At 43.8% G+C, this 27905-nt stretch overlaps 2 protein-coding genes across 3 annotated transcripts in view; both read left to right on the forward strand.

The window, feature by feature from the left end:
- Positions 1-649: 649 nt before the first annotated feature.
- mrps33 (mitochondrial ribosomal protein S33) lies at positions 650-7034 on the forward strand. Its single transcript, XM_025899333.1, has 3 exons — positions 650-983; positions 3841-4057; positions 6525-7034. Exons 2-3 carry the CDS (start codon positions 3843-3845, stop codon positions 6628-6630), a joined length of 321 nt encoding a protein of 106 aa, XP_025755118.1. The 5' UTR covers positions 650-983; positions 3841-3842; the 3' UTR covers positions 6631-7034.
- A 598-nt stretch (positions 7035-7632) lies between these two features.
- Positions 7633-27905, forward strand: part of braf (B-Raf proto-oncogene, serine/threonine kinase) — a 33472-nt gene continuing 13199 nt past the window's right edge. Inside the window, exons 1-10 of one of the 2 annotated variants that reach the window (XM_019346812.2) lie at positions 7633-8290; positions 17623-17724; positions 17832-18119; positions 19483-19586; positions 22516-22618; positions 22720-22868; positions 23417-23536; positions 23647-23806; positions 25302-25341; positions 26800-26919. In XM_019346812.2, coding sequence (XP_019202357.1) covers positions 8135-8290; positions 17623-17724; positions 17832-18119; positions 19483-19586; positions 22516-22618; positions 22720-22868; positions 23417-23536; positions 23647-23806; positions 25302-25341; positions 26800-26919 — 1342 coding nt within the window. In that variant the 5' untranslated portion in view covers positions 7633-8134. The remainder of the gene's footprint in view (positions 8291-17622; positions 17725-17831; positions 18120-19482; positions 19587-22515; positions 22619-22719; positions 22869-23416; positions 23537-23646; positions 23807-25301; positions 25342-26799; positions 26920-27905) is intronic. The other variant, XM_019346814.2, reaches the window with a different exon arrangement.

The following is a 27905-nucleotide window of genomic DNA, read 5'->3' on the forward strand; positions in this document are numbered from 1 at the left end:
GAAAAGGAATGACAGCCAGAAAGAAAGTAAACAGCAAAGATATGTTGAATAGAAAGGTATTAATGAAATGTCACAAAACAATGTCATTAAAATATCATTATGAATTTATAGTTTTTTATTTATATAGGCACGAATTAAACCCAATTTGTGCCTGTGTGTGTGTGTGTGTGTGTGTGTGTGTCAGAAAAAGTGTTAAGCATAGATAAAAGTGCTGCAGAATGAGACTTTTAGAAAGCACCTTTAGTGTTTGACATGAGTAGAGGGTTGCTACAGTATGTTGTCATTCATCTGTCTGCACATGAATATAAACTTGAGTAACGCCCCATTCTTAATCCATAGGATATTTAATATGATGCTGGTACACCCTTACCAGCTATAACAGCTTTACAAATATTTTATTTTTTTATTAAGGTTTATATGTTGTGTTTTTTTGTTGTTTGTTTTTTTTAAAAGATGGACGTAAAGTGTGTTAGTAAAGAGTAATTGATTGAATTGAATTATGTGCTGCTGAACACATGGGCTAAATACTGTTTTGAAATGCTTCGTCGTGCACCGTCGCATTATTATCAAGCCAAAAAAACAATCAGCACCTCCTGCACTTATAAGCGAACGAGCTGCATTTAAGCGGAACTTTGCCTATACGTGTCACATCCACGGAACTATTAAGAGCGACGGACTTCCTCTTTGATTGCGTAAACGCATTGGTAGATAAATTAGAATATATCGACTAGGATAGTGTTTTCGAGAATTTAATGACGGCTAATGGATACATATATGTGTAATAAAAACTACTAATTGTTCCAATGATAGATATGTGTAATTCACACAGAGTCGCACAAACAGGAAGTAAAAGAAACAAGCCAATCAGTTCCACGGAGCATGTGTCACGCGTGCTGCACCGTCTCTGGTGAAGGTTACTGTTAGCTGTTACCTGAAGCAGAGGCTACAGACAGATTCTGGAAACAACGCTGTGCGCAGTTGCGGTAAGAATTAATTTCACTGTCATGAAGCTGTTCGTCTGCTCACATCAGCTCACAGACACGAGCTGGTTCCTCGTGTTCTTGGCAGAATGCTGCTTATTATTTACTGGAGTGGGTCTGTGTGCAAACATTATCGAAGTGTTAATAGATCATCCTGTGACTGCAGCATCAGAAACCCTAGTTCTCATATTTACCTGCTGTTCAGTGATCCAGTCTGACTCACTTCGTCGGCTTCCCTCTATAATTTATCCCAGCTGACCCAAAGTAACAAAAAACGTGCTAATATATAATTAGTAATAATTCCTAAAGCTGCAATACAACGAACCTTGCTAACTGAATTATACAGACCCGCGAACGCACTTTGATAAATTAACATAGTTTATAATCTGGATTTAGCGTGTTTATGTAAATCTACGCCGCTGGACTCCTGGGTTTACCGGCCTGCCGTTAACATTCACGGGAAAATACAATTGTGTTTAAAATGTGCGTGATCCGCGCTGCTTGGTTAGTTTTCTTGACAGTTCTCATGAATGGTCAGATGGTCCTCGCTAAGAATTATGGGACGGTAATTCCTTTTTTTAATTAATTAATTAAATTTAGATTTTTATTTATTTTTGGGAAAGCGACTGTTCTCCTGAAAACAATCTGGTGGCTTTAATGAGAAAAACCCTTTCAGTAACGTTCAGGCTTCATAGACTCTGTAGTTTAGTCTTACTTTTCATGTCACTGTTTCTACAGCAATAGGAAAATCAGGCTATTGCATAGCTATGTTAATGCAATAAATATGAATCTTTATGTTTTATTCTGGTTTGATTCCCCATGGCTCAGACACTGTCAGCTCAGAAAATATTGACGTATGAAAGATTAAATTAAACTAGTAACTGGCCGGGTGTGGGTTACTATGGTTTTAAGTTGTTTCTGCCTCCGATGGCTGTTAGCTACTGATATGTGTGTACTTCACTGTCTCTGTGAGTGAAGTGACCTGCAGTCATAGTAAGAATAGGTTAAATATTTGAAATGATTAGGATTGGTGCTTCAATCAGAATCAGAGCACTTTATTAATTTCTATGGAAATGATCCAGTTCCTCCAAGACAAGAACAGACTGAACTAAATTAAATAATACAACATATTATACAGTTTACAAACTATAAGAAACAGCACTAACATATATGGTTCCTTTATTAGCTCCTTTAGCAGAGAGAGGAAAAATTGTACTTTATCATAATTTACAGCAATAATCAACACGACTGACTCAAATGTCTCAGATAATTTAGATGCTAATACTGCATTTTCCAGTTCAGGCCAAAACCTGCTGATCTGTATTAAACCTTGAATGTCAGGCTGGCATAACTAGTTATTACATTAGCATCAGGAAGAAGGCTAGCAATACTACAGCACATGGTATGTTAAATGTTTTTGGAGAAATATTCACTGTTCTTTTAATTGTTTCTTTTACGTATTGTGTATTATTGCTAGGAAAATAAATCAGTTCTTGCTGTATGTATCCCAGTCATATACAGCTATATTTCTCAATAAGTACATATCTGACCACTTTGTAGGCTGGCTGGATCAGCATAGAGTTAAAATGTGCATGATCTTAACAGCTAACAAAGTCATTTCTGGATTCTGGTAAGTACATCTGTACGGATCATCCATCCATCCATTTTGTGCCACTTGTCTGGGTCGCGGGTGCAGCAGTCTAACCAGAGACACCCAGAGCTCCATCTCTTCAGCCACCTCCTCTAGCTCTCCTGGGGGGACACCAAGGTGTTTCCAAAAAACCTGAGAAATATACTCTTCTGTGTAGCCTGGGTCTGCCCTGGGGTCTCCTCTCAGTGAAACATACCCAGAACACCTTACCTAGGAGGTGTCAGGGAGGCATCCTAGTCAGATACCCGAACCACCTCAACTGGCTCCTTTCAGTGTGGTGGAGTAGCAGCTCTACTCCGAGCTCCTCCTGAATAACCAAGCTCTTCACCCTGTCTCTAAGGCGAAGCCAAACCATCGTGTAGAGCAGGGGTGGGGGAACTCTAGGCCTCAAAGGCCGGTGTCCTGCAGGTTTTAGACGTGTCCTTGATCCAACACAGCTGATTTAAATGGCTAAATGACCTCTCAACATGCCTTCAACTGCTCCAGAGGCCTGGTAATGAACTAGACTCTCACCATTACCCCTTGAGTGCAAACTAGAACTTCTGTCCATAAATATTATGAGCAGAACAGCAGAGTCCAAAACCCACTGAAAATGAGTCTGACTTTTTGCATGCAGCGCAGACCAAACTTTCACAACGGCTGCAAGGGAACTGGACCCTGCAACAACAGGCTCGATCTACTCTGGAAGCATCCTGAGGGACACGGTCAAATGCTTGCTCCAAATCCACAAAACACACACAGGCTAGTTGGGCAAACACCCAGATGCCCTTGAATGTTTTGAGAGGATACAGAACTGGTCCAGTGTTCCCTGACAAACATGAGCACCTCATTGTTCCTCCAAATAAAAGCCCGAAATTTTCAGTCCTTTCTTACCATGAAGATGAATCACCAGCTCTTTTACAATCATGGAAAAACTTACGTAGAATACTTTTAAACATGCTAAGTTCATGTAACTTTCATGCTGATTAAAAAAGTAAGACAAGTTGTACCACAAAGAAACCCAAACACTGTACATTGTGATATCAGACATGTTTAGTTATTTTTCACATTTTTCTTTGCTACATAACTCCATAGATCCTGTTTGACATATTTGATGTCTTCAGTTTGTATCTACAATGTAGAAAGTAGTAAAAATAAAGAAAAACGTTGAATGAAAAGGCGTGTTCAAACTTGTCAAATGTCAAACTATATGTTTCTTGTGCTCATCAGTGATGGCAGGCCTGTCCAGCTATGCATTGCGGATGGCCAGACTGAGCTCACAGATCTTTGGAGAAGTTGTGCATCCAACGGACCCGAAATCTATGAAGGTGGTCCAGCTGTTCCAGGAGCCCCCTATGGCCAAGAGGAAGGAGGTGTATGACTGGTACCCACACCACAAGATTTACTATGCTGTGACCCAGAAGCTCAGGTTCATGGGTCTGTTCAGGTACAATAGAACACACCTGTGATACGATGTCAGTATTTACCTTTGTAAAAGCAAAAATGGCTTCATTTATTTTTACACAGTTGTGCTGCTGAAACACATTTTTAAGAGTTTGAAAGTTCATGACTTCTGATATTAACATTTATTTTCATTTTTTGTGGGATTTACAAAAAAAATGTAAAACAAATCCCACTGTTGTCATTTTGTCCCTTTAAAAAATGTAATTGCATTACAGTGTAGGTGTGATAATGAACTGAATGGATAACTGAGGATCATCCTAATTAAACAACAAACAAATATAAGTATACATGCTAAAGTGTGTTTTGTTTGAACGACATTTTTTAAATAATTGAAATTTACACTTCGGCATGAAACACTGTGACATACAATAAGTATGTCAGTGCAGGAGCAGTTACATTGTTTCCGAAACCAAAAAAGATAACCAGGAAGTGAAGGCTGGAATCTGAGAGATCCAAGCTCCGCCCTCTGCGTTGGCCTCTGTCAGTGCCTCTGAAGTTTAATCAGCCACTAGTTATTACTTCAGAAAGAATATGAAGTGACTTATAAATGGAGGAAAAATGTGAACTGCAGTTGCTTCAGAAAGTACTTTGACTCCTTTGCTTTTTTGTTAAAAACCGAAATGACTCATTTACAAAAGTATAAGACCCTGAATGCTTTAAAGGTACTTTAAAGGTCATCATGAGTAAGTCTGATGAAGAGGGTTTTTTTTACTTTCTTTGATTCTGGCATATTGGACGGCATCTTCGGTTCTATCCATAAATGTTAATAATGTAAAGTGTGGTTCATGTCTGGACTGTAACTCAACGACAGTTCTTGTTTCTCAGCATCGTCTTGGCCTCGTGCTGAGAGCTGACCCACTGCCTCAGTGTCAGGTCGCTGCTCACTGGAGCAGGTTTTCCTACCATGGAGCTGTGCAGCCTGACAACATCCTGCCACTCCCACACTTCCCACTAGTTTTTAATCACTTAATTATTCTTAATTACTAATTACCTTGTTACTAGATATGCATTTTTTTCGTTATTTATTCTGTTTTGTGATGAAATGTTTCTGTGGCCCAGATATTGAACTGATTGCATCCAAATTATTTGCTGTATCAGGGTTTTTGTTTCTTTGTTTGCATTCAAAGATCATGTGACGTGGAGGTGTCGTCATTCATTCTATTATGGAAAATGTCTCATGGTTACCAGTGGGGATTTTAACCACGCCTCACTGGAAAACAGTAAGTCGAGTGTGCACCAGAACACAGAGAGCGAGAGGTGCTGTGTGGTAATGCTGCTAAAGCACACAGTGTCACTGGAGTTATTAGGCTAGCTGTTTGAAGCTGCTGAGGCACTGCAGGAGTCCACGTGCTGGAATGAACTTTGTAAACCACATGGAGAGGACATTAATAAGCTGTATGACAGAATATATCACATTTGTGTGTAACTACACCATCTTACCATCTCAGGGCTGCATGTTGCTTTGTGAACAAGAAGTTTTGGCTCATTACTTCCCTTAAAGACGTGTTTAACTGCTCAGGTCAGCGGTGTCCAACCCCAGGTCTCGAGGGCCGGCGTCCTGCAGGTTTTAGATGTGTCAGCTGATTTAAATGGCTAAATGGCCTCCTCAGCATGTCTTGAAGTTCTCCAGAGGCCTGGTAATGAACTCATCATTTGATTCAGGTGTGATATCTAGAACCTGCAGGACACGGCCCTCGAAGCCTGGAGTTCCCACCCCTGGCTTAAAGCTTCCAGGTCAGGCTCCCACTGAGGAGGGTCCAGCATGAGCTAAAGGGGAAGCTGAAGAAATACAAGGACTACTAGCTTGGGCAGAACAGCACAAGATGTGTGGAGAAGAATGAAGAACATCACTGTGTTTAAGTGACTGGTTGTGGCTCAGGTGGCCGAGTGATGGGAGAGTGGGTCGTTTACCAGTAGGGAGGTCGAGGAAACGATCCCCAGCTCCTCCTGTCCATCTGTCAAAGTGTCCCACTGAACCCCGGTTGCCCCCGATCCATCCATCAGAGTGTGAATGTTACATAAACCTGCTTCACTGTATGAGTGTGTGTGTCCACCAGTCCACTGAATGTGACAGACGACCAGTGAGCAGCTTGGAGAGAGCAAATTAGCTGCACCATTCCTCCACCAGGTTTAGCTCACAGCCCTCTGCTGCTTCCACACCCTTACTGCCTTTAGTGATTACCCCCAGTGGGAAGCAAAAAGTTCAAATCGAAACCCAGATATGCCCGGGCAGCTGTTATGTTGCATACCTGTGCAGGTAAAGTCTGCAGAGATGTCCTGTACCCTTCTTCAAAGTGGCTTTCTTCTGCTTCACCAGAAAGTCCTGAGTGATGGTTTGATAACTTTCTGAAGAGATCTCATATGAAAAACAGTGAAATCCATAAGATGAAGTGCATGTAAATATGGCAAAAGTAAAAACTGTGTCTAATCAAATTTTTAATTCGTTTTAGAGATGAGCATGAAGACTTCAAGGAGGAGATGCGTCGTCTGAGGAAACTAAGAGGAAAAGGGACGCCAAAAAAAGGAGAGGGGAAGAGAGCAGGCAAGAAGAAATGAACTGCCACGCTTCTGCTTCCCGAGGCTGCACAGGACTCGACGTTCTTTGGTTTCTGGGCAGGCTGCACTGGTCGGTGTGCACTGTGGTGGGATGCTGGTCCTGAGAGCGTTCCTCTGGTCGGGACTGTCCTTTGTTTCTGTGCTGACAGGACGTTCTGAGTTGGGCATATTCCACTTCTGTTAAATTGTGTATGTTATTGAACGTGTGTGTGTGTGTGTGTGTGTGTGTGTGTGGTAGTAAGAGGGCTGCGCTTATATCTTATTACCACATAATAATGCCTTTCTGTAGAACAGCCCAGGAGGAAGTGTTAGCTGCTGATAGCTTGACTGTGGATGGAACGGCTCAAATGTATAGAAGTAGACACCCTTATTTTTCACAATAAAGTCAATGTGATAAATCTGCAGAGTGGTGCAAAACTTTGTTTTATTGCCTTTTAAAGAAGAAAAATCAAAAAGAGGGGGATAAAATCCCTCCATGTAGGAAACACTCAGCATACGCTGCTATCCACAATCTATGTTTTTCTGGGTCGACCTGCTGACGTAAGCATATATGGTCATTAAACGATTTGTGAAATACTGAGGCTGGTGGAATCATCGACCAATCGGAATGATTGCCAGCTCCTATTGTTCAAGAGTTGAAGTATCATTGGGCAACATACTGAACCCCGAGATACTCCGATGGATGCACTGGGTGTGTGTGTGTGTGTGACTGGGTGAATGAGACTTGTAGGAGAAAGTGCTTTGAGTGCTCACATTGAGTATTAAGGTGTTCTTAGCAGCCCATCCATTTACTGCATTCGGACTTCCGTGACATTAAGAAAAAGGTTTGCTATTACAGGTAGTTACTAAACCAGGGGTGGGGAACTCCAGGCCTCGAGGGCCGGTGTCCTGCAGGTCCAACACAGCTGATTTAAATGTCTTGAAGTTCTCCAGAGGCCTGGTAATGAACTCATCATTTGATTCAGGTGTGATATGTAGAGCCTGCAGGACACCGGCCCTCAACACTTGGAGTTGCCCACTTGTGATCCTATAAGAAGGCTGCTAAATTTATTCACACTGGGCCCTCGTGTGAATAAATGTTTTAATTCAGATATTGTTGTTCGGGTCTCACTGCACTGCCATCTTTGTGCGGACTTGTTTTACTGTGGCTGAGCGCACACTCATAATCAGCCACGGTTCGCTCATGCTAAGCCCGTGTTTCCTACCACGCTGAGTACTGAGGGGCTGAATCCTGGCACTCGGCACGCTTCAGGTCATCCAGGGTTGCTACCCTGCAGCACTCCTGCGTGTTCAGCGTACCGGGCACCTGAAGCTCCCAGCGGCAGGTGGACGCAGGAAGGCTGTAAGAAGCTCTCCGTGGTCGTTTCAAACGGCTGCTTTTCCCGGTTTTACTCAATCGAAAGAGGTCCGGAGCTCTGGCCCGTGCCTCTGTCTCCCCCTCCTGTCCTCAGCACCGGGTTGCGTTTTCCTCGATTATTTTCCACTCACTTTCTCGCAGTTTAAAATGGCGGCGTTGAGCAGCGCCGAGTCCCCACCGCCCGTCTTTAACGGAGACACCACGGAGCTGGAGCCGGGCAGGGAGCGGGGCCTGGACGAGCTGGGCGCCGGACTGGACTCGTCCTGCTCGTCGGGGATCCCGGGAGGTCCGCAGGATGAGGAGGTAAGCCCCACGGCAGCGGGTCGAAGCTGGGCAGGGGACACGGGCTCCGAGCGGAGGTAATTGGATGGAAAGGTTCGGGAAACGGCGGCTGGAGCCCGGGCGGTGGGCTGCGGCGCAGGGCTGGAAATGCGAGCGGCCCCGGCTCACCCGGCTCGCGGGCCGGGCTCCGTGGCGGGGGAAGCTCCAGGCTGCGGAGCTGTGTTTGTGTCGGGCCTGCTCGCTTCGCTCTCCAGCCTCACAGCATCTGCAGCCTGCTGCGACAACAGCACACGCGCACACACGCGCGCGCACACACCGCTGTTCAAAGCACAAAGACGCAGTTTAGCGCTTCGTGGTGTGTCGTGCGGAATTGTGGTGCGGACAAAGTTTGACGGCGAGCGGTGCTGCGAGGCCTGCGCTCACAGGGCTGCTGCCGGGGATGCTGATGGTGGACCTGGAGGCTAGCCCGAGTCGTGCTTGTGGTGTTTGAGGTGTGATTTAGCCACACATGCTACTTTTCTTAATGTGACACGATATGACTAGCATCTCCGCAACTCCTGCACACACACACACGCAGAAAGCATCAGGCTGTGTCCTCAGCAGTGTCCGCACTGACCACGTAGCCTAGCCTTGATTCTGCAGGTCACAGGCCTCCCTGCTGGACCACGACAGCAGCCTGAAGCACACAGCAGGATGGCTTTGTCTTAAAGTTTGGAACAAACAACACTGCAGCTCATATCTGACGTGAACACATTTCCCTGCTATGTCATACAGAACATGAGAAATCCGTCACAGGCTTTGGCAGCACCCATTTTAGGGTCCAGAACTCCTGCGTGAACATTTGGAGAGTTCCTGTGTCCACGTCTCTGTCACTGCAGCTCAGCTCCGTAGTGAGAGCTCCAGGGCCCTGAGCTCACCAGAGACTAAAAATAAAAGCATTTAAAGACTGCGCTGACTCTGGATTTTAGTCTCTGGAGCATCTACGGTGTGGTGGCCTTAGTGTGTCGGTTACAGGCGCGCATCTGCTGGTTTCTCTTAAAATTTCTGTAATCACACATCTGAGCTCAGCTATAACTCTTAGGCTTCTTCATAAAATGGTGTAGTGTGTATTTTAGAGGGGCTTTTTTTCATGTGCCATTCAAACTCCAGATAACATCCGGTGCAGGATGTGTTGAGCCCTGGTCCACACACAGCGCTGTTTTATATGAAAAACTGCAGATGAAGTCTCTGCAAGGCAAACTCACCTGTCCCGGCGGCACCGTTCTCCATCAGCTGGTTTGAGTCGTTTCTGGATCATCTACTCTCTCTCACTGCGTCTCGCTGAGAATGTTCCGTGTTTGGTTAAAAATATCATCAGAAATTATTTTATGGCTCAAACTATTGATTTAAAGGAAAACCCGGGATGAATATTTTGGTGCCTCAGTTTGGACATCACCCTGAGAGGATTAAACGTCATCCCAGAACACTGGGATAATTCAAGACTGCTATCTATACAGTACAGCTAGCAAACTGTGATCCATTGGTTATCCAACTCTGCCGCTGTGCAGCTGGATAGAAAATCAGTCTTTATTCTCTAACATGACCTTCATGTTGGATTTCCCAGCATGTCTCAAGCTGTGTAAACATAAACCATCAGTAAACCGTAGCTTTTCTGACCCTATTTAAAAATAATCATTTCTAAATTCTGTAAGTGTGTTTGGCTGGTTATTGAATTAGCTTCATTCTGATTATTTTCAGGACTTTGTAGGACGGAGAAACTATTTGAACCTGCTGTGCATTGGAAACTTGGACAAAGCTCCAAAGTGATTAAAGTAATGAGAGCTGAGCTTGAGCTAGGACAGTGTCTGATGGTGCTTTTCAGTTGCATTCTGTTCATCCAAGATCAGATGTTGTCAGCTGTCACAAGTGTCCATATTTACAGGATGTGGTCATTAATGTGTGACCAGAGTAAAGGATCGTCCAGGTATGGAAATCCCAGGAAGCTGATGCTGTTCATCTGGACCATGAACACAATCAAAAAGTTGATTCATGTCCAGATGAACAGAATCAGGGAGACTTTTCAGAGCAGGCTCTGTCTGTTTGGAGCAGCATCGGAGCTTGACACTGAGAGGAGAAGTAAAAGATGGTGAGGATGGATTATTGATTAATGCTGGGGAACAGTTGTTTTAACATTAGTATAAAAAGCTTTGCTTTAAAAACTCTTCCTTTTTTCTACAAGTACAATTCACATCACTTAGTGTGTGCACAGAGCACCAAATCAAAACAGTATTAGTTTCAAGGTTTCAGGAGTTGGACCATAAAACATTACCGATGGAAACCAACTGTCCAGTGATCAGCTGTGAGCCACTCAGAGGTCAGATGACAGGTGGGGGGAAGCAAAGTGCAGAGATGACCAACAAAATGTGACAAAGCACAGGAGAGCAAAGATGTGGAGTAGTGGCATAAAAACCTTGAAACCTTGCTTCAGTTTCCCAAATGATTGATCCTCAGCAGCTGTTAATGGGCAGCGTTAGGACAGAGATACGTTTTTAAGAAAGCCAAACTTTTGTTTCAGAAACGGATCAAACGGCTAACTGCAGGCCTGAAAGTGAAATCTCACTCTAGCATCTCCTGACTTGAAGTGATTAGCCGCCTACTAACTGTAAAGAGTGTAAAGCAGTCAAAGTGCATCGCTGTGGTGGAGAATCGTCAGTGAGATCAGAGAAGACACAAATGTCCGCTTTCCTTTCCAGACATCAACATGATGTTGTCTCCTCTGCCTGTCTTCTTTGACACTGAGAGGATACAATGTATTTATTTTTTATCTATTTATTAGAGATTTGAGTCTTTTTTTATTTCCCCAAGTTAATTAGTGTTGTTTTACATTTATAATTCTAAATGTGTAAATTTAGCACGCATAAAGTCAGGTATATAGAGCATAGCATGATGACCACTGCATGACCCTGCGGCTAAACTGAATGCATCACATTACGCTTCCACTATAATAACAACAGTTTTGTCTGAGAGGGACGGGCGATATGAGGCGAATCTGATATCACGATATTTTTACGTGATATCACAATATGTGTAAATAACCTTAAATGTTATTTTTAACCACATAGTGCTAACACTGCACTGGTATACTCATTCAAATAGACAAGTCAATGTTTGTTTTCTACGCTGAAAACAAAAAATCTGAATGAATTTAAATGTTTTATTTTACCCACATTTGCACACAGAGGTTTTCCACAAATGACTGTGACAGTAAGTCTCTCCCTGTGGTCAACACTAAACCTTTAACGAACAAAAGATCAGCAACGAAAAAGTACATCAAGCAGGAATTCACGAGACAAAATAAAACCACAAATTTAAAAGGGTGCTCTGTTTTGTTTCTAACATATACAAATTATAAAATACAAAAATGTGATGACCTCAGATTACAGACACAAAAGTCTGGATAGTAACTATAAAACGACTGACCTGGGACCGTTACAGGTGTCACGGGTAGTTTGTTTAACGTGTTCTTTGGTGCGTTTGGAGACGTTCGTGTGCCAAGTTTTAAACATTGATTTTGCAGGTAATAACTTCTCAGCTGGTGGAATAAATTTGTGGCACTGCTGCCTTTTAGTGACAATAGTTTCACAGCATGTTTGTCAAATTACCACGTTTTGCAAACAGCTTATGATAAAGCGATTTCAGCCATGGAAAAACCAGCGATACATCGAGTATATTCGATATATTGCCAGCCCCTACATCACAAACATAAAAATAGACTAGTGTTATACTAATATTTGAACAGATTACCGCTATAAACAAAATAACTGCATTTATTTTGCTAGTACTAGCTGCTAACAGGCAATGACAGAAGGCCCTCTTAACCTATAACCAGATTTTTAGTTTGCCAAGTGTGGCAGTGTGTAGATAATGTGCCCAGTACCAAGTGTCCAACCATGTTTATATATGATTTGCTTAATGGAAAATGTTATTGGTGCTGAGCTGCCCCTCCCAATGAAAATCCTAGCATCGTCTGCTCTGGCACCTCCAGCTCCACCGCATTGCTTTTGTCAGTGCCACAGTCTCCAAACCATAGTGTAAATAAAGAACTCACGCACAATGATAGCAGCTTCAGCTTTTGTTTATTCGCAGTATTTTGTGTGCTTTCTTTCTAATGGGTTACAATTCAACTCAATTTGATTTATACAGCGCCAAATCATAACAACAGTCCCCTCAAGGTGCTTTATATTGTAAGGTAGACCCCACAATAATACATACAGAGAAAAACCCAACAATCATATGACCCCCTATGAGCAAGCACTTTGGCGAGAGTGAGAAGGAAAAACTCCCTTTTAACAGGAAGAAACCTCCGGCAGAACCAGGCTCAGGGAGGGGCGGGGCCATCTGCTGTGATTGGTTGGGGTGAGAGAAGGAAAACAGGATAAAGACATGCTGTGGAAGAGAGACAGAGGTTAATAACAGATATGATTCAGTGCAGAGAGGTCTATTAACACATAGTGAGTGAAGAAGAAACACCCAGTGCATCATGGGAATCCATGGGAATGAATTAAGAAGCAGAAAGTTAGCGGCCATCCAGGTCTTTATGTCTTTAAGACATTCCTGCAGTTTAACTAATTGGTGTGTGTTACCTGGCTTCATGGATAGATAGAGCTGCGTGTCATCTGCATAGCAGTGAAAATTTATGCTATGTCTTCTAATGATGCTGCCTAAGGGAAGCGTGTATAATGTAAACAGAATTGGTCCTAGCACTGAACCCTGTGGAACACCATAATTGACCTTAGTGTGTGAAGAGGACTCTCCATTTACTTGAACAAATTGGAGTCTATTAGATAGATATGATACAAACCACTGCAGTGCAGTACCTGTAATACCTACAGCATGTTCTAATCGCTCTAATAGGATATTATGGTCGACAGTATCGAACACTGCACTGAGGTCTAGCAGGACAAGCACAGAGATGAGTCCACTGTCAGAGGCCATAAGAAGATCATTTGTAACCTTCACTAAAGCTGTTTCTGTGCTGTGATGAGCTCTGAAACCTGACTGAAACTCTTCAAATAAGCCATTCCTCTGCAGATGATCTGTTAGCTGTTTGACAACTACTCTTTCAAGGATGTTTGATATGAAAGGAAGGTTGGAGATTGGCCTATAATTAGCTAGGACAGCTGGGTCTAGAGATGCTTTTTGAGTAAAGGTTTAACTACAGCCAGCTTGAAGGCCTGTGGTACATAGCCGATTATTAGAGATAGGTTGATCATATTTAAGATTGAAGAATTAATTAATGGCAGGACTTCTTTGAGCAGTTTTGTAGGAATGGGGTCTAAAAGACACGTTGATGGTTTGGAGGAATTAATTATTGAAGTTAACTCAGAAAGATCAATTGGAGAAAAAGAGTCTAACTTAACATTGATGGTACTAAGAGTAGCTGTAGATAATATTACATCTGTGGGATGATTATTGGTAATTTTTTCTCTAATGATAAGAATTTTACTTGTGAAGAAGTTCATGAAGTCATTACTAGTTAACGTTAAAGGGATGGTTGGCTCAGTAGAGCTCTGACTGTTTGTCAGCCTGGCTACAGTGCTGAAGAGAAACCTGGGGTTGTTCTTATTTTCTTCAATCAGTGACGAATAGTAAGATGTTCTGGCTTTGCGGAGGGCTTTCTTATAAAGCAGCAAACTATTTCTCCAGGCTAAATGATGATCCTCTAAATTTGTGACACACCATTTCCTCTCCAGCTTACGAGTTATCTGCTTTAGGCTACGTGTTTGAGAATTATACCACGGAGTCAGGGACTTCTGATTTGAGACCTTAGTTTTCACAGGAGCTACAGTATCCAGAGTCGTACGTAGTGAGGAGGTAAAATTATTAACAAGATAATCGACCTCTGTTGGAGTAGCGTTCAGATAGCTGCTCTGCCCTGTGTTGGTACAGGGCATTGAAGAAGGAAGTGACTTGCGAAGTCACTTCCTAGCACTCACTTGAGTCAGCCCTCTGCTTAGTGCTCTGCTCAGCTGTCTCTCCTCCAGATTAACTGTCCTACTTCAATAGGGGAGGCATAATTGGCTGATGTGGCGTCAGCCTCCCCTTCCCCACACCCTGAACCCTCTGCTTTCCTCTTGCTGCTATCCTACTTTGACGCTTCACCCCTGCACTCGCCTCCACCCTGCCTGCCTGTACTCTTTTCTTCACCCCTCGTGTCCACTGTTCACTTCCTTCGATGGTTGACCAGATATTTAAACTCTACCATCACTCTCTCTACTCCTTGCATCTGCACTGTCCCACCTGCCCGACTCGTATTTATACTTACGCTTCTATTGATTTTCATCTCTTCTCTCCAGAGCATCCCTCCACCTCATAGGATATTGGACTCCTACTCTCACTACAGATGAGTGTCGTCTGCAAACAGGTGCTTCTCTGGCCTCACCTGTCAATCTGTCCATTAGCACTGCAAACCAGAGCGGGCTCAGATCAGATCCCTGATGTAATCTCACCGTCCTTGTGCTCTTCGTGCACCACCCTCACATACTGCTCTGCCACTCTTGACTTCTTCATGCAGAACCACAGCTCCTCTCTTGGCATGCTATCATCTGCTTTCTCTGATCCGTAAAGACTCGGTGAAGCGTCACATCTGTAGTGCTCTTCCACTCGGTGCACGAAACCATACTGCTACATACTGATTGACACCTCTCTTCTTAACCTGGCTTCAACTCTTTCCCATATCTTCATGGTATGCCTCATCAGCTTTGTCCCTCTGTTTTGGTTTGCAGCTCTGCACATCACCCTTGTTCCTGATACTTGGTACTAGTTGACTAAGCAAGGAAAAAGTTCATAATGCACATCGTGCATTATAAACATTGCATGTTAAACACTTCACCCATTTTCTCTCACTTACTGACCTCCTCACCCAACGCTCAGGCATAGACCATCTACCTTTCAGCGAAAGCTAATTTCTGCTTTCTGTCACCTGCATTGTAGATGATGACTTTGCCTCCACACCTAAACACAATAATGAGTACAGTCGGGATAACAGTAATAAAAAAGTAGGGCTGAGCTGTTCTTTCCTTTAACTCTAAACTCTCTTTTCCTTTCCTGTGCTGTCTGTCTTGGGGGAATTAGCTCTCACTTCTCTCTATCCGCGTAATACAGTAGCACTAGCATTAGCATTAGCTGACACACTGAAGCACTTTGTGTATTCACTGTGTGTTTTACACGTTACTGTCTTCATCCTTGCTCTGCTTCAACACTCGCTAGATGCTGAAGTGCCTCAAACAACAACTTGTATATATTACAGTAATCAGTAACAGAGTACTGTTTCAGTAATTATAGTTACAACTTTGTTGCTACTTGTGTTAACAAAATTCTCGCTTATCTGCACACTGGGTGGGTCGAAAGAGGGGAAACAAAAAACATCGAGCTTGCTGCTTTTTCGTTCCGCACACTTGGGCCACAGGCCCGATGTCAAAGTGTAGATATGGTCACTACTTTAGTGCTTTAGAGCAATTAAAAATAAGAGTGCAACAGTAAAACTGCACCCAGGACAGAAGCGGCTACATTATGCTGCTAACACAGTTGCAGCACTTTGGACTGAACTTCAACAGGTAACAAAGGCAGCGGCGCAACATCCATGTCGACCTGAATCACTGTAACGGTCGCTCTGAGGTCCCGATGGGCTGGTTTTCATCTTCGCTGTGTTCATACATGAAAAAACTAAAAGAAAAATGATGTGTGTCTCTGTGTGTGTGTGTGTGTGTTAGCATAAGGACTTTTGTTGGTGTGAGTCTGTAGTCTCAGCTTTATATTGTGATCTGGTAATTATGCAATAATGGATTTCAGGTCATTTTACAGAGGAAGACGGATGTAATGTAACAGGTGTACTCTGGTAGAAACTAAGTAACATACTGTGGTTTAAAGAAAAGTCATGAGTAATGTGTAAACACTACTTTTTTTGAGTAATGAACCTAATGCTGGTTCTGGCCCACCTTTAACCCCTGAGTGTAGCGCTATAAATGATGCATAAATTATTTGGTTTTGCTCGTTTCATCTCTTTGCGTGTGATAAGCCCGGTGATGGAGGGTTGGCTCTTGTTGTTCTTTCCTCCAGTTTAGGTTCAGAATAGTTTGAAGACGGATGTGGAATAATAACTCTCTTCAACTATCATGAAAGTAACGAGGCTGAGTAAAAAGTAGAGATATTTGTGTAAAATACGAAGCTGTCAGAAAAATAAAGACTCAAATCACAAATACCATAAAATTCTATTTCAGCACAGTAACACAAACTCTGTGTTTTGTTACGTCTCCGCTCTGGCTGTTGTATGTCGAGCTTTACTTGGACCCGTTACTCGTCTTGGTGACAAAGCTGAGGAAACAGCACATAATGTGACAAAAATGTGCCACAGGTGTCTCCACCAAACACCCAGCGATCGAACACCACCCTGTTAGTAAAGGAGCTACAGCCCCAGTGTCCCCAGCTACTTCACTGAGGTCCTGAAAGTAGAAAGAAAGAACCCAATTAAATACTTTATTTTTTTACTGTCATTCTATCAAGAATTCTGTTTTCATAAATCACAGTGACATGAGTCTTTACATGACTCCAGTTTTTCTAACACAGTGAGACCTTTTTTCTTTCTGGTCTTCTGTCTTTCCCAGTACACAGTGTACATGTTTTCTATGCAAAGGTCAAAGGTCAAGTTTGGATAAAGACAAATTTCAACCAAGCACATGATAATTATATCAAATACAACAGAGTCTAACAACGTAGCCATCATTAAACTGTTATGGTTCCTCTGCAGGACATGGACTGTTAATGTGTGGATTACTTGAACTTAAGGAAGGACGGGGTCTGGAAAACTAGCAACTTCTTTTTGTCGGGGTCCAGAAAACACAAATACAAAACGGCATTACATAACAAATCCAAACCGCTCCCTCACCCACCCACAGTCTGCACAAAGGGTGTATCTTCAAATTATTTGTGGGATATCTAAAAACAACATAAACTGTAAATGCAAATCAAAAAACCTGCACAGCTTTTTGCTAAAATTGGAAAATAAGGGTGTCCTTACAGTGATGCACATGGGACCATAAAGGTTTTATTTAGGAAGGACAGTTACAATAAACACATTAAAAATACTGGTCTCAGTGAAATTTGACAAAAATTTGCATGAATGAAGAGTGAACGATTTAGATTATGCTGTTCAAAGGTCACTGTGAATCTCCAGGGGTGTCCATGTTATCTGATCCTGGTATAATAATGTCATGTGCCTACACAATGAAAGCATATTCTGCACATAATGCATAGGAAGGAGTCATGTTTTAGACTTGCAAGTATGTACTGAGCCTTTTAACCGTGTTTCCTTGCAGATCTGGAACATCAAACAGATGATAAAGTTAACACAAGAACATCTGGAGGCTCTCCTGGACAAGTTTGGCGGAGAACACAACCCTCCCTCCATTTATCTAGAGGTAAGATCGTTTTGGCTTCAGTGAACAGAACTTGCTGTGACCCTCATAAATGTCACCGGAGGTGTTGAAGCAGTCGAGTTCGTTCCTCACGGTGTCTTCTTTGGCAGGCCTATGAGGAGTACACCAGTAAACTGGACGCTCTGCAGCAGAGGGAGCAGCAGCTGCTGGAGGCCATCGGTAACAGCGCAGACTTCTCCTGCTCTCAGTCAGCTTTACCAGCCCTTCTTGAAGTCAAGATAGGAGGTTGTGGGGTTGGTGCAGGGCCTCAGGCTTTCCCCTCGGCCCCGAACACTTTGGCTGTCCTGCAGACCCCCACTGACACAAGCCGAGCCAACCCTCGCTCCCCCCAGAAGCCCATTGTCAGGGTCTTCCTCCCCAACAAACAGCGAACAGTGGTATGTGTGACCCGCTCTCTCGGGAACAGTAGATTTTAGATGTTCAGAGTTAATATATGCTCTCGGTGATCTTTGCATCTGGTCTTTCACAAACTGCTTTTTCATGTTGACTTAGTTTTTGCTGAGTTAATGATGATACAGTGTAACATGTAACGTGTTGCTGAACATGGTGAGGAACACGTGATGATTATTTTGTCATACATTAAACCTCAGAGATGAAAGACGGCGTGCAGTCTTTTTGACTTTAGGTTGCACAAACTGCTCTGTCTCACTCGCTGTCAGATACTCACAGCAATAAAGATCTCTAGTTTAAAATAAAACATGGTTTTACCTTAAGACATAAATATTATAAGTCCCTTACATATTTGTATTTCCATTCAATTGAAAATAGAGCATTGGGCAGATACTAGCCCTGAGTTTGTCACCAGAATCTCAGAGTTAGTATGACTGTGGGTGTGGAAAAAAAGTGCTTGTATGAATGGGTGAATGAGGCAAGTTGTATAAAGTGGTTGGAGGTAGAGTAGAAAAGCGCTGTATCAGAACCAGTCCATTTACTATTCAACATCTTAATCCCACACCAGGGAAATGCCCTCGTTAAAGCAGCAAAAAGGGTCCGAAAGGAAATTATAGATGCATATTGTTCAGTCTGACTCCTGTCGGGATAAAGGCCTGCAGCTCATCCTACACCGTGGTTGTAACAGCTGTGGTCGGAGGAGCGAGAGTTGGTGTCCATAATGGACATCAGCTTGGCTCTTCCTCTGAATTATTGTTGCACATTTGAGGAAACATCAGGCTTGATTTAAACATTGCATTCTTAACTTTGAAAAGTAAACTGTGACTAAAGATTATAGCCAAGAAGATGTACTGACTTGGTTTTTATTACTAAGACAAACTCTTTGTAAGCTCGCTCCGTGCTTATTATAAAAAAGTCCTGCAGATCGACTCGTTCAGATATGTACAGGATGGGTGCTTCTCTTTTCCGTCTCTGGCTAAACATAGTTCTGTGTGACAGCGTCTGGCTCAGCTTGGGAATGATTTCTGCAAAAATCTGCACAAAACTTCAATTTGTCATTAAAGTGCATTCACAGGTCTGCTGTGGTTTAATGCAGACGAAGGCTGAGAGCATTAGCCTGACCCATAAAGTCAGAGTAAAGCTCTGCACAGGGCCACGTCAGCTGGATCGTCAGTGCTCTGCTTCTCTGAATGTTGACGATGACTGAATGTAATGCTGCTGTACTGCTGCCAGCCTTCCCTGAAACGATGACCTGTGGCTGCTGGCTGAGAGATGTAAAACCCAAACCTGGTGTGGTTACGTCCTGTCGTTTCTGTGTCGGTTCAGTGAGTGTCGTTGTGCTGCCTTCAGGTCCCGGCACGCTGTGGGATGACTGTGAGGGACTCCCTGAAGAAAGCCTTGATGATGCGAGGACTCATTCCAGAGTGCTGTGCGGTCTATAGGATACAGGATGGGTAGGTGTCTCACAGATTTATCAGTTGGTGTTCATGTCACTGCATCCCCTCGTGAGTTATTACAGTTTGTGTTTAAAGGATCAACTTGACTGTGACATTATGTTAATTTTACCTCTGCTTCTTCGTTACAGATATTATAAGAATGGACTGATGTAGGTGTCATGTGCAGATTCCCTGGCTGGCAGTCAGGATGTACTTCCACTTTAATGTTTAGCCAGTTTTTTGCTTCAGGCCTTTATCTGCTGACATAAGAACTATAGTATGGAAATGAGTTTGGAAACAGCTGGGAATCTCCTTCACGTGAAATGTACAGTCCTGGGAAAAAACAAAAAAAGTACCTGTTTACTGCTTCTGAATGATTAAGAGAGCAAATAGCAGCTCACTGCTACTTAATGAAATGTAGCAAGTGTCAACGCCTCTGTAAAAGCAGAAGTTTGAGTAGTTCCCTGCTCTGGTGCATTCAGATGTGTGTGACACAATGACCCAAAGGATCGGACACCTCAGCAAATTTATCCCGAGGTCTGAACGTGCACCACTTTAAAACAAACCCAAGAACTACAGCTTAGACCAGCGGTCCCTGACCTTTTTTGGGCAATATTTTCACGGACCGGCCTTTAAGGTGTGGCGGATAAATACAACCAAACAAAATGATCCGACCAAGACAAAAACTGTGGTATTTTGTAAATATAATAATAAACGCAAAGTCACTGTGTAATTGTGTAACTTTATTAGCAGCGTCCTCCTGAAATGCGCCAACAACATTGAGAGTAACACCCTCCTCTCTGCCCCTTAATGCTCTCTGGTCGCTACGGTAACGCGTAAATATTTCTTTCAAAATAAGACACACAACTACAACACGGGAAAAGACCCAGGGAAACCGAGTTAATGATAAAAACCCTGAAAACCATAAATTTCACACCCGAGCCTCAACTCTCGTGGCCCGGTACCAAACGACTCACGGACCGGTACCGGCCCGGGGGTTGGGGACCGCTGGCTTAGACTGTCGGCCTCAGTTAGCACGTTAAAGTTAACGTTCATGACAGTCTAATTAGAACAAGTATGTGACGTCTGGAAGGGCTGCGAGGGAAAACTTCTCTCTAAAAAGAACATGATAGCACGTCACAGGTTTCTAAAGCTACATCTGGAGAACCACAAGACTTCTGAAACAACGTCCTGTGGACATGTTGGGCAGTAATGCACAGCGCCACACCTGGAAACCAAATACAGCACATCAGCACAAAGACCTCGTACCAGCACAGTAGTGGAGAGGCAGACAGCTGCTGGACCTGGGCACCTTCCAACATTCGTACTCCGATGGATGTGTCAGAGATGGGAAGGATATTTGGCATGCAGACTGGAGCAGCCAGGCATCAAACCACCAACCTGCAGATAGTAGAGGTGAAGCTCTACCTTCTGAGCTAGAGCCATATAATGTGAGGCCACGTGTGTCACAGTGACAGGGATAGCGCAGTCCTCAGAGCGTACCTGCAGAGTGTTTGTTGTCAGATGGAGATGGTGTCCAACATGGGCCACACCAGAATGTGCTCCATCAGTGTGTCCGGTGCATCCAGAGTCTGTGGCCCACTCTTCTGGCCCACTTGTAAATGGTAAATGGCCTGTATTTGTATAGCGCTTTACTTATTCCCCAGGGACCCCAAAGTGCTTTACACATCCAGTCATCCACCCATTCACACACAGGTGATGGCAGCTACATTGTAGCCACAACTGCCCTGGGGCGCACTGACAGAGGCGAGGCTGCCGGACACTGGCGCCACCGGGCTCTCTGTCAACCACTCGGCATCAACTGACACGTTGCACATCTGCACCCAGCAACATGCAGTTGGTACTTTGGAGGACGTTTGCTGAGGGTGAAAACCCCTCTCTGTGCTCTCCGAATGGGAACACGTACACTTGTTACCAGAGATGCAAACAAACCTGTATTTCAGTTCAATTCAGTATAAATGGTGAACAAAATAATGGTATACAGCAGGTAAAATAAGCATTTTAAAAAAACAACTATTTTCTAAGGAAATATATTTGTAAAGGTGCTACTGACGTGAAATTCTCACCGCACAGTCCATCCAATCCACACATGCAAAGAAGTTATGTGCACTAATCAGAAATGGGTAGCAGTGCAGAGCCAAGGATAAGCTAATCGCTGTACTCTGCCACTTCTCCACCCCTGTTGCCATATTGCCTGTTTGACGCACTGTTTTTTGAAAGGAGGAGGGAACCAGGACTTGGAATCTCATTGGATGCCTCCTGGCTGAGGTGTTCCAGGCATGTCCCAACAGGGCAGACTCTGGAGAGGCTACATCTCTCGGCTGGAGTTCCCCTGGATAAGCTGAAGGAGGTGGCTGGTGAGAGGGAGGTCTGGGCTTCTCTGGTTAGGCTGCTGCCCCACGATCCGGCCCGGATATACGTGGGTGGATGGATGTATGGATGGAATGGCAGATTGGCTCAAAATTAATGTCGATAAACTTTAATGAACTAAAACAACGGTGTAGAGACGGGAGGGCCAAACTTTCTCCAGCACGATGTGACACACCGATGATGCCAAACACAAAATGCTGACATCAGGTTATTGTTTCTGAAGGTGGATCTACGAGCTGCCGAATCATGGGGTGTGATTTTTTTCATAGGCCTATGTGTTGGGATCGCCATATGGCCATTGGGTATTTTTGATGTAGGCAGTCTCGCGTTATACCGTGTACAACAGTGCGGTACACGTCCCACACTGTGGGGAGGGTTATACAGTGCGCACAGTATCATGAGTCCTGCTGTAACTGATGAAAGTGGAGCAGTAGGATGTATGGGTTTTCTGCTGGAAACCATCATGGTTAGTTTTGCACCACTCTTGGTGCGGTGGCTAAACCAACGGCTGGCTGAGGTGTAGACAGTTTCCGATACTCCCCACTTCCTGTTTCAGAGAGAAGAAGCCTATTGGCTGGGACACAGACATCTCGTGGCTGACGGGGGAGGAGCTGCATGTAGAAGTGTTGGAAAACGTGCCGCTCACCACACACAACTTTGTAAGTACTTTCAGAAAACATGTGTCCCGTAGTGGCTGAGAGGAGAAGTGCTCAGTGCAGCCGGGGTGACTCTGGTCTGTATGTCTCTGTTTGATCCACAGGTGAGGAAGACCTTCTTTACACTGGCCTTCTGTGACTTCTGCAGAAAGTTGTTGTTCCAGGGTTTCCGCTGTCAGACCTGTGGCTACAAGTTCCACCAGCGGTGCAGCACTGAGGTTCCTCTCATGTGCGTCAACTACGACCAGCTCGAGTAAGTTCAACGCAGGAAGCGGCACACTGCTGTGACCAGTTTGGGACGATATAAGGATGTCATGGCTCCGCAGGCTTGGCTCAGTAACCTCTACTCGTGACACTGAGAGCCTGCAGTTATGTGCTGACAGGCTGCTACGTTTGTATCTTTGTACATGTGTGACTGCCACAGGGAAGCAGGGATCAGGACAGTACCGGCAGTAAAAATGTGAATAAAATGAAGCTGAGACATCTGCAGGGATCCTGATTCATCTTTATGGTAACAAAGAGCAGCGACATGTTCAGGCTTTTAGCTTCAATGGGTTCAAACAATGCCTCAGATTTTAAAGTGCAACAAAAAAGACAAATGTCATGACTACATAAAAATGAGTTACTGTAAGCTCCAAAATTCACCGTTAGTTCCTGTGGTAGGCAAATGAAAGGGCTGCAGAACGAGTGTGCTCGGTGTGAAAGGATGTGGGTTAGTGCTTGTTCAACACTAGTTTGGCCTGTTTAAGGTTACAGTTCCAGATGTGCCTGAATCATATGTTTTCGGCGTGTGCTCTGCAGCTTGCTACTAGTGTCCAAGTTCTTCGAGCACCACCCGTTCACCCAGGAGGAGGTCTCCTCAGAGGGAACCACGCCTGTGTCTGAGGCCTGTCCGTCACTTCCCCCATCCGACTCCACCGGGTGAGTCCTCCAGCCTCATACCGAAAAGGAGATGTTGTTTTCCTTCTGTTTCCTCAGCGGAACATTTAGAGTCTGAAGTTTGAGGTACTAACCACCGTCTTTCTGTCCAGATCAATATGCCACACCACTGTGTCACCGTCCAAATCCATACCCATCCCACCCAGTTTCCGGCCCAACGAGGAGGACCACCGCAACCAGTTTGGCCAGCGAGACCGTTCATCCTCTGCCCCCAATGTGCACATCAACACCATCGAACCGGTCAACATCGATGTGAGTCTGCTGGACTCGCTGATAGATGAGAATTTTCTTTCATTCTATTTTTTTCATCACCTCACACAGCGCTCTACGGTTTCACTTCAGTGTCCAGCATGTGTTACAGATGTGTTACAGATGTGTTCCACAGAGTGCAAGTTGACCGTTGACTCTACAAATTGCCAGAATGATGTAGTCTCTTATTTCTTTTGTGCTCTTGACATTAAGTTCACAAGCACGAGCTCTCTATCGTCCACAGACTCTGTGGAGCCGCTCTGATGAACAAACTCTTCCATAACACTTTAATAATACTTTATTATTCACTTTCTTTATTAGTAGTAGTAGTAGTATTTTACTTCCCTGAACAACACCCCATCCAGTCCACACATGCAAAGAAATCAAACCATAGATGTCCAAATATTATATGTAATGAGCAGAAATGACACAGGGAAAAATTATTGAACATGCTTGCTGAAATTTATATAATACAAATTTAATACAAAAACTGTTGCCGATGACAACGACAGCTTCTGTACAGAGAAACTATTCGCACGCATTGCTCAGGTGTGATTCCAACCCATTCTTCCACATCCTCAGGACTCTGTGGGCCCCGTCTTTAGTTCTTTCCATGGAGTTTCAGTTGGATTCGGATCGCGTGATTGGCTGGGCAATTCTAACATTTCTCTGAACCCAATTAAGTTTCCTTGGCTGTTTTCGGGGGATCGTCGTCTTGCTGAAACATCCACCCTTATTTCATCTGGCAGCAGATTTTTATCAAGATGTATTCAATTTATATTCAAGGCGCTTTATATTGTAAGGCAGACCCTACAATAATACATACAGAGAAAAACCCAACAATCATATGACCCCCTATGAGCAAGCACTTTGGCGACAGTGGGAAGGAAAAACTCCCTTTTAACAGGAAGAAACCTCCGGCAGAACCAGGCTCAGGGAGGGGCGGGGCCATCTGCTGTGATTGGTTGGGGTGAGAGAAGGTTATGTATTTGTACTATTTGTAACTGGAACCATCTGTATGTTTGGAAACACTAAGGATTTGAAGGTCTTGAGGAGTTTTTACCCACCATGAGATGTTTCTTGTGTGACTCGTTGGTAATGTGACACATTTTGTGGGCCATCAGTTGTAAATGAACCAGCTGATAATAACTTTTAATTACTGATAGATCTCAGCTGCTGTTCCATGTCTTTTCTTCATGTGTTCAATCATTTCTCATTATTACACATAACTTAATTGATGGACACCTGTGGTTTGATTTCTGTGCATGTGAGGATTGGATGGATTGTTACCAACATCTGGTGAGGATTTCATGTCATTTACACATTTAATTCAAAAGTGGGTGACGTGTTCAATACTTACTTTACCCTCTGTAAATACCATCAGTTTGCACTTGGAGCAAATCCTCATGTATTTATGTTAAGTGTGTTTTTCACCCTCTGCAGCAGCTGAAATCATGACACAGTCTTCATGTTTATTTTGCTTTCTTCTTTATTTCAGGACCTGATTCGAGATCAGGGCTTACCAAGGTCAGATGGAGGTAAGCATCCAAGAAGGAAACTTGACACTCAACTTTTTCCCCATCATCTCACATCTTTGTGCTCTTGAATTTTTTTTATCTGTGTGCGTGTGTGTGTGTGTTCAGTCCTGTGCCTTGCCAGTCACAGAGCCGTGAGCTGAAGGTCAGGGGTTTTCGAGGATGAGCGGTCTGAGTGCTCCGCCAGGCTCGGCTCCTCCTCACGTGAAACTAAAACATTTGAAAAATTTTCTAAAAGTCCCAACAAAGCAGCTCTGCAGCAAAGCATCACAGTACATGGAAAGTGTTAAACAATGTTTCCAGTGTAATCTGGGTCTGCAGTAAATACACAGAGTGGATATCTGTGACACGTGTGTGGACTGTTTTACATTCAGTGTGGTGTGGAAGTTTTAGATCCTGAAACTAATCTTGCAGTTCAATTCAGTTTTATTTATACACCAAATCACAACAACAGTTGGCTCAAGGTGCTTTATATTGTACAGTAGACCCTACAATAATACATACAGAGAAAAACCCAACAATCATATGACCCCCTGTGAGCAAGCACTTTGGCGACAGTGGGAAGGAAAAACTCCCTTTTAACAGGAAGAAACCTCTGACAGAACCAGGCTCAGGGAGGGGCGGGGCCATCTGCTGTGATTGGTTGGGGTGAGAGAAGGAAGACAGGATAAAGACATGCTGTGGAATGAGTAATGTTCAGTTATTAGCCGACTACAAAGTGCAGTCAAATTCTTAAGTTGTCAGAGTAAGCAGTCACATGCAGCTAGCTACAAACATCATAAGCTAACCCAGAGTTTCAGCTGCACGTTGACACGAAAGTGGGAAAAAAAATTCTGTGATAAAAGAAACAATACATGACATATATGCTGGAAGTAACACAGCTGCAGACAGTGTGTGTCAGAGGAAGAGCACTGTGCAGTAGTTTAGTATTAAAAACCTGTGTGTGTGTGTGCATGCGTTTCAGTCAGACTGGAAAACAGCTACTAAACTATATGAATAAAGTCAAGTTAGCAGACCTGTCGTTATCACAGCGCTGCCACCGAAGACAATGATCAAGTTTTCCATTAAATGAATGTGTGTGTGTGTGTGTGTGTGTGTGTGTGCATGATCATATAATCCTTGAGGTGATTTTATTGTGTTCATTACTTCTGACTGCAGACTGGTTTTGGTTTTGCTGCATGAGAGCAAACATCTGCTGACGTTTACTGCAGGTGTACACATCATCCAAAAACTCCACAACAGTCGATCTCTAACCTGGAACCTCACAGTGTGAGTTGCCATGGAGATGTACTCGAGTAAAGAGCCAATGGACTTCATGGTAGAGGACGCCCAGAGCGAACCCTGGAGTCACCCTGACTGACAGCTTATAGCTCTGACTGTGTAGCCATAGTTAGAGCCTAGTTAGTGACAGGGGCGTGTTGAGTAGCAGTGATGGTCTGTCTGTCTCTCTTTGCCCTGCAGCCCCCCCGACCCACCCCGCCTGCTGCTTGAGGAAGCACCGAACACGGACCTCAAGCCCCCTCCTATACTCCTATCCCAATGACATAGTGTTTGATTTTGAGCCCGAGCCCGTTTTCCGAGGTAGTTAGGCCTCTGTGTTCCTGTGTTGTTCTTCCATTCACATACACACCCCACCCACCCACCCACCCACATCTCCACCTCAGCCCCGTCTTCCTCCACACTCTCTCTGTTCTTTGCCTTTACGCCCTCACATGCTCCTTCAGCCATACACCTCACGGCGCAGTACCACACTCTGCCTGCTCGATGGATAGCAGTTTCTTTGATGGAGGCGCTGTTGTGTTCAGTCATTGGTTAAAAAGAATGACATGTTAATCAGAAAGCCCGCCTCCTGTCCCAAGGCGGGCTTAGATGTTCACTGCAACATCTTGTTAGCAGGCTGTTAAAATCAGTTTATACCCTAACTGTTACATAATAACAAAGATATTTCATATTTGTTTCCCAGTTTTTCTTTTAATATGTCGTCTTTGTAAGATTTCCAAAGCCTCCCAGCTTTTAGTCATAATTGAATCATGATTTTGGTAGACATGAACGATCCATTAATTGGTTCGCGGGATTTTTTTTCCATTTCTATTCAGACCTCACAGCTAACTGTAGCATCTGTAGCCGCTGGATATGAAGTTATTGCCTGAACTGTCAGCTGTTTGAAATCAAAAAGGCATCTGCTAGTGTCACAAATATGAAACGCATCCATGCTGCAGAGGGCCATCTTCAGAGTATGGCGTAGTCTGTGCACTCCTTTGACTGACCAAATAGGTCTGCACGCTGATTGGCTCAGATTAGAAGTAGCAGTTCTGTAGTTTTTGTTTTTACAGTGAAGTCTGTTTTCAAACAAGCTGGCTGAAAATGTTGGGACGACATTTTTGTAGTTTTTTTTCAGGACGTCCAAATCTTAACTTCAGGACCCGTTCAGAGAAAAAAAGACGATTACGTATTAGAACCTTTGTTTTGGAAGAATTGGTGACCAGAAATATCAAATCTGTGACACAAACAGCTGCCATCCAGCCAAGCACGCCCTCACCTGTCCTGTACATGTGAACACACACACA

The sequence above is a fragment of the Oreochromis niloticus genome, linkage group LG17 (assembly GCF_001858045.2).
Source record: "Oreochromis niloticus isolate F11D_XX linkage group LG17, O_niloticus_UMD_NMBU, whole genome shotgun sequence".
Lineage (NCBI taxonomy): Eukaryota > Metazoa > Chordata > Actinopteri > Cichliformes > Cichlidae > Oreochromis > Oreochromis niloticus.

Coding starts and splice junctions, on each gene's coding strand:
- mrps33 (XM_025899333.1), top strand. CDS start 3,843: ATGGCAGGCCTGTCCAGCTATGCATTGCGGATGGCCAGACTGAGCTCA. Junction 4,058..6,524: donor AGGTTCATGGGTCTGTTCAG/GTACAATAGAAC, acceptor AATTCGTTTTAG/AGATGAGCATGAAGACTTCA.